Genomic DNA, 10,743 nt, shown 5'->3' on the forward strand with positions numbered 1-10,743 from the left:
GGATCAGCTTGCTGATATTTTCACTAAACCCTTGCCCTTGCCTTCTTTTGAAGGATGTCGACGCAATCTTAACCTTATGAGTGTTTCAGGACATAGTTAAGATTGAGGGAGGGTGTTAGACTAAGTATATATTAGATATACATGTTGTAACATAACCTGTATTTGTACGGTTCCCTCTTATAAATATATGACAGCTGTACCCATCAAGGATATCGAGTATTGTTACAAACCCTAATTTGTTTAACACTATTCAAGTATGATTGTTAGCTGTGCATCAGTGACTGGCTGCAGGTGCAGATCGACTGGAAAAATATGCATGGCAAAACCGTCCATAATGCAGAGACCAGGGGCGATCCTCCTTCTAAAAAAAAATTCATCCATAACGTAGTGTAGTAAAATTGTCTGGTCACTACAAATTCGTCGCTGCCACAGGTAATAAGATTCAGACAAGAAGCCAAAGAAAAGCAGAGACAAGATTTCTGAACTTTCTAATGCATTGAAGAGATGAAGTTGGAACAATTCTTACATCTCACATTTTACCACGCAATCCCATCATGGCTTGCTACTTTCTGAATCACACAAGAAAGCAACAAAACCACCACTTACAGCTACTGGTAGCTTTAGCCTAAGCTCACATTACTCATCAATCTCACAGAAACCTCAGGCTTACTGCTAACAAAACTAGTGGCCTCCTCGTCCTTGCAGGGGAGGTTACATACGTATATTCAGAAGATCAGAACAGCACGAGAACGATGACACTAGCCATGGCAATAAGCAGCCCAATGCTCGCCTTCAGCCCAGCAGCCCCATTCAAGCCCCAGACGCGGACGTCGTCGATCACCGGCCCGCAGAGCGAGCTGTGGTCGTCGCTTCTCGTGTTGTAGTAGACGCTGTAGAGCGCAACGCGCGTCCTCTCGGCACGCGCCGTGAAGTTCACGTTCACGGCCTGGCTCGTGGCGTTGCCCATGGGGGCGTAGTGGAAGTTCTGGGCCTGGTCGCCGGCGAACGCCATGACGGCCATCGGCGGCTGGCACGAATCGCCTGCCGAGCCGAGCGTGAACGTCAGGGTGTACGCCTTCTGAGGGGTCGTCTCCACCATCTGCGAGATGATGCCCTCCTTGCCGGAGAGAAGCTCGATGGCGCGCTTCCCCTGGGGCACGGTGTACTGGTCGGAGTCGACGAAGCGGACTGCGCGGTTCGACTCGATCATCCACCCTGGCAAGGCCGACGTCTGCTCGTCGAGGTTCGTCGGGAGCAGGACGCCGAAGCTGGTGTTTGGAAACATCCATGGCCCCTCCTCGAAGTCTCCATTGATCACCATGTTCTCTGCTCAAAACAAAGACACCACAGAACACAAGCAGGGACAATGAGCTAGAGCACTTCTAACCTGTGTAAAGTCTTTCTGAATTTCAGAAACGATAAACATAAGTATACCAAAAGCATGCACAGCGCTACAGAAATTTCATTGTGGTGCTATGGTTATGTATTTATACCCTTTGCTTTGTCGGGGGAGAAGAGCTTCTTGATGGCCACGTTGTCGAGGATGGGCCCGCAGGTCGGGTCGTCCTCCATGCCAGGGTTCCTAAACTCAATGCTGGCCTGCTCATCCACTGCCTGGAAAGCCAGTGCATATGCATCCCAGCCTTCTATGCTGTACAGTGTCTGCAAGTCGACGGTCTGCGAAACGCTCCCAGCGGAGATGTTCAGTGACTCCAGCTGCGCGCAGGTCCGGGCGGCACTGAATGTGATCGCGTACTCTGAGCCCTTCTCAACCTGCACCACCTGCCCAATGCCTGCATCATTCCCTAGCCGCACAGCATGATCCCCTGCCATCAAATCAAACCCAAATGTTTAAACACATGCACCACATACCAAATGAACTCGGGTGTTAACTGATTATGGTTCAGAGACAGCAGCTCAAGAGGATACCTTGTGGAACAATAAGGATCATGCCACCCTGGTGCTGGCCTGCGGAAATGAGCTCAACTGTTCCATTGATCGTCCAGCTTGGGATCGCTGCGCCCTCGGAAACTGAAGCAGATTTGACGAAACCGCCAGGTGGCGCTGTCTCGAAATCACCATTGATGAGCAGGCCTGTTTTGCAAGGATCATATGCTCATGTTAGTGCCATGGTCAGATCAATACCAAATCATAGTAACTATTACTCCCTATGTACCAAAATATACAATGTTTTTTGACACTATGATAGTGTCAAAAGACGTCTTATATTTTGATACGGAGGGAGGATAAGTAAGACAGCAAATGCTAAGGAACCTCTACTGAATATGTACTCTGCGTGACAACTGTAAATGATATACACCAACTGCTCTGCAATCAAAACCATAGTACTCGTATTTATCACATAGATGCTAAAAGAATGTACAATATGCAGCTGTACGAGGCTGTATAGGATGGACCATAGTAAATTCGATCACTGGCGCATATATATAATACAGTACACTATGGGCTGGACCCTTGCTATATAGGTACTAAAAGAATGCACAGTCCTACTAATAAATTGGACAGATCTGATAAGTAAAAACACAATCTATACTTCATGTACGGTGAAATGAGCAGAGCAGTCACACTAGAGTAAAGAGTTTTGTTTTTTGAAGCGCACACCGTAGGTAATATTTTCATATAGAAATATAGTAGTATGTTACAAACAGGAAGGAGAAAAAGCTAAGCAAAAACTACTGATGAGCAAGACAGCTCAACCTACTCCAGTTTTGGGGAACCTTGATCATTATGTCGTCAGAAAGAAGCTAGTGGCTGCCAACATCAGAGATGTGCAGAAATGCAATCACTGAAGCTGTTCAAATACTTGGTCTTCACTCTGTGATTCAGGAGAATTAGGTCTTCCTTTAATCTGTACCTCCAACAGTTGATACTTGGGACCTCTTGCCTGAATATTTTCCCTTTAAAGGAAAAAAAAATCGGATAGTCCAGTTTTACGCAAGACTTATAACAGTGCTAAAAACAGAACCACATCCTAATTTTTTGAGGTAATAGCACCAGCAGTCCTTGAACTTGTCCAGGATGTGATGATCTAGTCCAAAACTAGCAAAAGCCAACTATTGCATCCCACAACTTGCACCCAATGTGCAAATTTAGTCCTAGCCAATCAGATGACGACAAGTGGAGCCTAGTCAGCAGAGCCGGTCAGCGCATCACATTTTGCAATTACCCCCCCCCCCCCCCCCCCCCCCGGCCTATTCATTAATCAACCCGCACTACACAGCACGTTTACAGTTTTGTACTCATGTTGGCCTGCGCTGTGCTGCAAAAACGGCCATGCGAAAGTAATAATTGCAGCATTCTTTCGAGCGACTGGATTCAGTCAGGTACACAATCCCTGGGATCATATGCTTGTCATCAGGCCAAAGGACGGGTCCTTTTGAGCGCCTCCCAAATTTTTTGTTAATAGATATCACTAGAAGATGTAGTGAAAGGCCCTTATCCTAATGCTCCTTTTTTTGTAAGCGGAGAGAATTGTATCAGTGAATGAGAATTCTTTCTTTGTATATGCAAAGATACGGTTAATTGTTTCAAAGAAACCTGTCTTGTTTGACATAGTTTTCTGAATATGTTTGGGATGCAGAATTTTTGCTTATAAGCATCCTCTCATTTATTTATTTTCTTCTGAATAAACATCCAGCAGGCACCTCAATGCAGCAGGAAGAAACAAACGAGTTACAGAGGAGGATGCCCAGCACTAGCAAGAATCAATTCCTTGCATCTGCCGTGAGTTGGTAAAAGATTCACTGGACTGGTGGGTAGTTATCCTCAAGAATCCTGCTGCTACATACACACTCAATGCTCCAGGTGACAAGAGACAGTGTATAAATTCAGAAACTTGATCTTAGGCCCTCGCAGTCTTCTCCTAGCTGCCACTAAACATTCAGGTAAGATGTGTAGCTGGAGGCGGAGTGAAACACCCAGAACTTGCAATAACCTACTGTCTAGCTTCTGCCTTGATCAGCTTGATGATTCACTCTAGAGGAAATGTCCACCTCGAACCACCTTCCGATTTTGGGTGGCACACATGCCTCCAGATAACAAGAAAATGTCCACCTTGAACGGTTTCAGTCCCTTTCCATAGGAAAAGATCTTCGTACTATGTTGATTGTGTTGGCAATAAGCCATGTGTGTGTGCATGGCGCGTAGGTGCGCGTGTGTGTGCCGCATACGTGTGTCTAGGCTCAAGCCGGAGGCCGGTGTGTGGCCGCGTCCAGCTGAGTGGGAGTAGCGGGGAGCCAGTCAATCTGTTTGAGCTGGTCGTGTAGTGCTTGTAGTGTGGCGCGCTATGTGCGCGGCAGGACAAGCAGATCATGCAGATCGTGCATGCATGTAGGAGTCAGCAGGTAGGTGGCCGGTAGGCGTGCGTGCGTGGTGGCCGGGGTTAGTGCTGTGCATGCGTCTGTGCTAGACCGGATAAAAATCCCCTGCCTTTGTACAGGTTGCGTGAGCCGTGTGTAGCCATGTAGCCACTGTAAGGAAGAAAGGGATTGGGGCGTTCGTGCGCCCGTGGCGGTGTTCGTGCGCCGGCCGGAAAATCTTATGTGCACTGTTCTTCTTCTTCCACCTCCGTTCGAGTGAGAGGAGAGGTAGCTAGAGGGCTGCGGTTTCAACAGATTGCTTTGAAAACCCATGGAGGGGATCCAGGGACATTAGGTGGAAAATCGGGATAGCTGAAAGCACCGCTTGCACCAATAGAAAAACGATCGCTTTGATAGAGAAAACATGTAGGCCAAGGACTCAATCTTCCTCTGAATGTCAAGTCTTCCTCTGTCAGTCTTATATTCGTAACTTGCTCAAACGAAGCGGCAAGCCCAGGTACTTAGGGAGAGGTGAGTTTGGACAATTTAGAATGTTACTGAAGGCCATGATCTCATCATCTCCAAAGGATAGGTGAGATCGAGTTCTTACCAAGTTTGTATCGTAGATAGTGGAGCTTCCAAAAATATCCAGCAGAAATTTGCCTGCAGAATGTATGGGCAAGCGAACAACATCCAGGAGCACCACTTGTGCCTGACGCCGATTTTTCGCAGCGCATCCAAAAGGAATTGCCAAGGGACCGTGTCGAAAGCCTTGGCAGTTTCGGTCAGCAGTAAAAATCTGCACTTCCTCTCCTTCAGAGCCTTTGCCGATTCCCTGACCCTGGCTAGCTTGAAATTCCGCGATTTGCTCTGCACAGGGGTGTTACTTTTTCTGTCCCCATTCTTGTGTCAAATCCGAATCAAATCCTGCATTCTGTTGCTTTTATCATCTTGCGCGGTGGTCATCTCTGTTTGCCAACATCCTTATTACAGAAAGAGGTAACAGCAAAAGTGCGGTGTAGTCCGGGTTGATTAGTGAATAGGCCAGGGGGGTAATTGCAAAATGTGCTGCACTGACCGGCTCTGCTGACTAGGCTCCACTTGTCGTCAGGCTAGGACTAAATTTGCACATTGGGTGCAAGTTGTGGGATGCAATAGTTGGCTTTTGCAAGTTTTAGACTAGATCATCACATCCTGAACAAGTTCAAGGACTGCTGGTGCTATTACCTCTAATTTTTTCCATTGTACACCCGAGGCAATTCATGGGAGGCAGTACTACTATACTGGTGCTAGTACTGAGGCCACCTTGATTACGCGTCACTGTTCTCACAAGGACGGCCAGCCATGAGCCATGTGAGTGACCACGCTCGGCCATCTTTATGCGGTGAGGGCGAGGGAGACATCCACCAAACCCGGCCTATCGACCATAGCAATATCGTGGTAGTACCATGGACATGGAGCCCCATGCACATTGCGACCTAGGGCAGCGCAATGCATTGCAGACCAAGACGCGTAAATTTGGGGAGGTGAAGGTACCACGGAGGCAATAAAAAAGATGTGGGACGGTCCCTCGCGGCCACGGCCACGCTTTGAATAGGCCATTTGACCCTACGAGACCATTCATTACACACTTCGCAGGACGCTGGGCTCTGCTGTGCTGCTCCGTCTGGAACTCTGGATCCCAGTTTCTTACTGCAGCGCGTGATATCTGTTTGACTTGCTGTGACGCCGTCGGCACAGTAATAAAGGTCGACGGAGCCTCTTGAGACAATGCAGAGAAATGAGTCCTTTATGGAAGAAGCGTGTTATCTTTTCATGGATAAGTTTTTTATGAATCTTCATGGTGCTTTCAGTTTCAGCAAACACTTGCACAGAACATCCTTGTCACAAAGATATGAGACTCACCTTTTTTTTTTTTGGAAAAGGAGGCTTATCCTTGTCACAAAGATATGAGACTCACCTGGGGCTGGGGGTTATCGGTCATTTACAAACAAACAAAAACTAGCCTAATAAGTAATAATACATAAACATATGGCATGTTATTTAGTCCCATGTTTCTTCAGAGAAGGCACATGCAGAGATGCAGTAAACTAAACAAGAGGCAAACTCAACTGAAGCAGGAGGTGTTGTTAAGCAAAGTTGAAAACTCGTATCCGCCATGAGAAGCGACGGCACTAAACATAGCGACAGTGGATGAAAGGTTTTGGCGCAAGACGGGGACACTGGCACACATTGTTTGGCTGTTCAGAGCTGATAACAAGACATGGCAAAAACGAAAGGAAATTACAGCTAGCGTTTCACGTTTTCTTCTTTGAACTCTGAATGATTCGTATCAGAGCACGCGCACGGACCGTATTCGAAACTAGTACTATATTGTTGGTCCCGCTCTGCTCGCCTTTCAGGACTCCTTACTTTGCAACAATGGAGTATATACCTTATGATGCTCTAAAAAGTAGTGGGAAATGCTTCATTTAACTTAGTGTCCACCCACTCATTCCTCACCACCGCAAAAAAGAAAGAAAAAAATCTGTGATTCCTAATGCACACAATGCTCCAAGGCCCATGGTTTTCTCTACTACTGATGAGATCTGATTTCGCCAGCTAAATACCGCACTAAAAGACGGCCGAAATCGCTTGAGATGAGCAGTTGCAGACTACAGAGGAGAGCAAAGCTATCTATGGGTCGAGAAAGGGGGAGAGCAGAAAGGGGCGGAAGAGCTAGCATACCGTCCTCCACCGGAGCGGCCGAGGCGAGACGACGAGAGGGCGCCAGCAGGAGAAGCGCCAGCCCCAGACCCAGCAATGCGAGCCCTCGCTCCATCTCCTCCTCCTCCGCGTAGCAGCTAGTCCCCCAGCTCCCTCCTCACCCTTTCGTCCTCGATATGGAGAAGAGTGGGAGGTGGGAGGTGGAGTGGGAGTGAGGTGAGTGGAGATTGCAAGCTGACGAAGATGGGGGAACCGGTGACGGGTGCAGCCAAGAGACTCTGCTTCTGCCCTGCTCGCCCGCCCACGCCCTGCCTTTTATGGTACCCGGATTCCCTTTCCTTTGGCGCTTGGCTCGCCACCCCCGTTACTCTATTTTCTACATTTTCATTCCACAGGGATGGGGTCTGGTGGTGGTGGGGACAGTGGGGCACTGGGTGAGAAATGTGGCAATAGTCAATAGGGGCTCTAGAGGCTACCTGCCTTTAGCTTTTTGCAGCGTTTTGGTGCCACTTTGTCGAGCACCCAAAACAACTGCGCCACCGCTACAGTGCTGCTAGTACAGTACTATTTTCTTGCGGTAAGAATAAAAATGAGTCCACCAATGATCGGCTCGATCCCCAAACCCCGGTCGCACGAGTAGGTGTGAGGTGAGGTCATGTTCGAGTACTATATCATTAGCGAGAGGAGCTGCTAGCTTCATGAGCACTTATGGTCACTTCCATAAGTTTAGATGGAAGTCTAATCTGCTCGTCACTGCATGTGGAGTCACACGATAACCAACATGCCGTGTGCCGTGGTGTACACTCTACAGTGGAATCATGAGCATAGAGTCCGTCTTCAGTTTCTTTGCTTTTATTTCTACTCGTTCCGTCTAGGTGTGTAAGTCATCTTACGTTGTGCACCGCGACTAAGGCGGAGAGGAAAACGAAAAAACTTAATGTCTTTTTGCTAATTAATAGCATTGCATGTAATGAACTAACCACTGTATGTCATGTTTGGTAATCTGAAGTCAATGAAAGCATGCCCGGCCCACATTTTTTATTGGTTGATATGTCACAAAACAAAAAACAAAGAAGAAAGTTAATGTACCGTGCCTAAGTGTTTTGGAATTATTTGATTTTCGTAAGGTGACTTACACACCTAAACGGAGGGTAGTAGTATACTAGATGATTGTGGTTGCGGAACTAAACGAGCAAAAGGAAATCCAGTGACACATCGATAATACAGTGGAATATAGTATAAGCACTTTCGCTTTAAGTAGGTGGTTGCAGACACAGCAGCCAAAAACCATCAGCATCTCCGAAAGTGAGACATGTTTGAGTGCGAGGGCAAGAATACCGGGAGAGACGGACGGCCTTCTATAATCTAAACTTATTGTTAAGTCACCATGTTGGCCACTTCTGAACACTAGTGGCGTTTCTTAATCAAGCACACGAAAATTGCTGCTCTTGGCTAGCCACTTCTGAACACTATTACTCCTTTTGTCTAGGCGTGTAAGTCATCTTACGTTGTGCACCGCGATTAAGGCGGAGAGGAAAATGAGAAAACTTGATGTCTTTTTGCTAATTAATAGCATTGCATGCAATGAACTAACCACTGCATGTCATGTTTGGTAGTCTCAAGTCATTGAAAGTATGCGCGGCCCACATTTCTTATTGGTTGATATGTCACAAAACAAGAAACGAGGAGGAAGTTAATGTACCGTGTCTAAGTGTTTTGCGATTATTTGATTTTTATAAGGTGACTTACACACGTAGAGGAAGGGAGTACCATTCTCTCTTATTTTTAGCTCCGGACGCCATTGTCGGGAGGATGGCAAGGTGGCAGCTCATAACTGGCCGCAGCTCGGACACCGAAGATGGGAATATGAGGAGAAACCGGGCGGAGCTGTGCACGCCGACACATTTTCTTGTCGTTCACAACTCACAAGGAAAGGGAAGGGGAAACAGCTTGGCCGGTGCGCACGGAGCTAGCGCCATCGGGCGGTTCTTCTCGCACATCGCACTCGCACTAGCTGGTGTGAAGAGAGTTTTGACTGTGCTCCCGTGACGTATTTTTGTTTCTACCCAGGCCATAGCCATGATGAATGCGCGTTCACTCGCAAGTCAGCGATGCTTGAATGCACATACCCGTGAGTCAGATTCCTGCAATCATGTCGTTTTCTTGTTTTTTCGTAGTACTACTAGTACTAGCACGAGCGTGCATCAGCAGAGTGGACCAAGAAATAATACTGTACTGTGGTACCGGGATCGCGGTTCAGAAATCAGAATCTTAGTGCAGGCAGTAGCAAATACTGGACACGCGCACAGCCTCTATGAGCATCTCTGTCTATCAGATCCGTAAACTTAATCCCTCAGACCTTCTATATATTTCAAATTGTTAAATGTTTTAAGAAGTTAAACTTTTTCTTAACTACCAGATTCTCTAGAGTTTAATCCGTAAAAAAACTGGTTTTCCAGTTATTCCAAACCTTTGGTCAAACAATTGAAACGAAATCATCACATTTAAAAGCAAACATAAACAATTCAAATGCGCCATACCATAATTGAACTAGGCCATAAATAAAGTTCACCAATCCATCAAACATAACTATATTTTGTGTCAAAAGGCACCGAATGAACAAGTTTATTCAAAAAAAATACCAACACATTCAAAAAAAGAGAATGACCCCCGGCCTCTGCATTTGCGCGATGCAGGAAACCACTTTATTAATTATTCACAAAAACTTTACAAAGTAATGCATCAGTAAGTCTGAAGTCATCATCTCGGCAACATCTATCGCTATTTCTATCCACTTGATGAAGGGGTGTCGAAAATCTGAACCGAATACCTAACAGACTTCGCACCAAAGCCTAACATATAAAGCTAGAGGCTCCAACAAGCCACAATGCCGAGTCTGGGGCACACACCGGTCCGGCGCACTCTCAGAGGCGCCCGCTGTCGGCTTCATGGTGAACCGAAAGCTACAGTAGCACAGGCCTCATGCACTTGCGCCATCGGCACCACCATTGTCACTACCTCCATTACCGCCACCACCATCGCCGCTGCCACCATTTTCACCCCATTACGCATCTTAGCTAAGATATCTCCACGAGTGAACTCTCGATATTGTCTTGCCTTCTCGTCCATGTTACTAGGATCCACGAATATGACAGCACAGTCGTTGGCCCCTTTTGCTTTTTTTCTCCTCGGCCACCAATGCAAGCTTTGGCTCCTTGGGCTCACTTTTTTCCATTATTTTTCCCCGATCTCCGATGCAACCATTTTATCTCAAGTTCAAATCTTTTTTATTCCAGTAGCACCTTCCTCTCTTGGGCCACCGCCTTTTCCTTTCACTTCTCCTCCTCCATCATCTTCATCTCAAAGAAAAAAGGCATGTCCTCCTCCTTCCGTTTGGTCGCCAATGCCCTCTCACCCCCATTATGGAATTAACTCTTGTCCGTATGCTCCAATGCCACGATTCTTCTTTGTTTCCTTTGCATTTTTTTATCCATCTGGTCGGACATAAATAGTGGATGGGTTCTCTACCAAGCCATCATCATCAAAACTATTGGTGTAGAGCCTTTGCCTCTTCGGTGTTGTCTCATAGTTACTTCTTGTATACTTCTCATGTCCACCAAGCTCTTTGTAATAATGATGTGGACAAAAGGTTTTGCTCCCGTGTCTCTTGTTCCTCTCCTTGTAAAGAGCTTGAATGATGGGCTCATACTTGTGTTGA

The 10,743-nt window shown here is 46.7% G+C and overlaps 1 protein-coding gene across 1 annotated transcript; it reads right to left on the reverse strand.

Moving 5' to 3' along the window:
* Positions 1-476: 476 nt before the first annotated feature.
* LOC109743498 (protein BIIDXI) lies at positions 477-7,347 on the reverse strand. The gene is made up of 4 exons (XM_020302594.3): positions 7,047-7,347; positions 1,930-2,094; positions 1,494-1,826; positions 477-1,326 (listed from the first exon to the last, which is right to left on the reverse strand). Exons 1-4 carry the CDS (start codon positions 7,138-7,140, stop codon positions 734-736), a joined length of 1,185 nt encoding a protein of 394 aa, XP_020158183.1. The 5' UTR covers positions 7,141-7,347; the 3' UTR covers positions 477-733.
* Positions 7,348-10,743: the final 3,396 nt, after the last annotated feature.

Source organism: Aegilops tauschii, chromosome 3 (genome assembly GCF_002575655.3).
Source record: "Aegilops tauschii subsp. strangulata cultivar AL8/78 chromosome 3, Aet v6.0, whole genome shotgun sequence".
In the NCBI taxonomy this organism is placed as follows: Eukaryota; Viridiplantae; Streptophyta; class Magnoliopsida; order Poales; family Poaceae; genus Aegilops; species Aegilops tauschii.

What these genes read in the sequence shown, in the direction of transcription:
- LOC109743498 (XM_020302594.3), bottom strand. Translation starts at nt 7,140, where the DNA reads ATGGAGCGAGGGCTCGCATTGCTGGGTCTGGGGCTGGCGCTTCTCCTG. An exon ending in GATCCTTATTGTTCCACAAG is followed by an intron (nt 1,827 to 1,929) that starts GTATCCTCTTGA and finishes ATTTGATGGCAG; the next exon opens with GGGATCATGCTGTGCGGCTA. An exon ending in CTCCCCCGACAAAGCAAAGG is followed by an intron (nt 1,327 to 1,493) that starts GTATAAATACAT and finishes TGTTTTGAGCAG; the next exon opens with AGAACATGGTGATCAATGGA.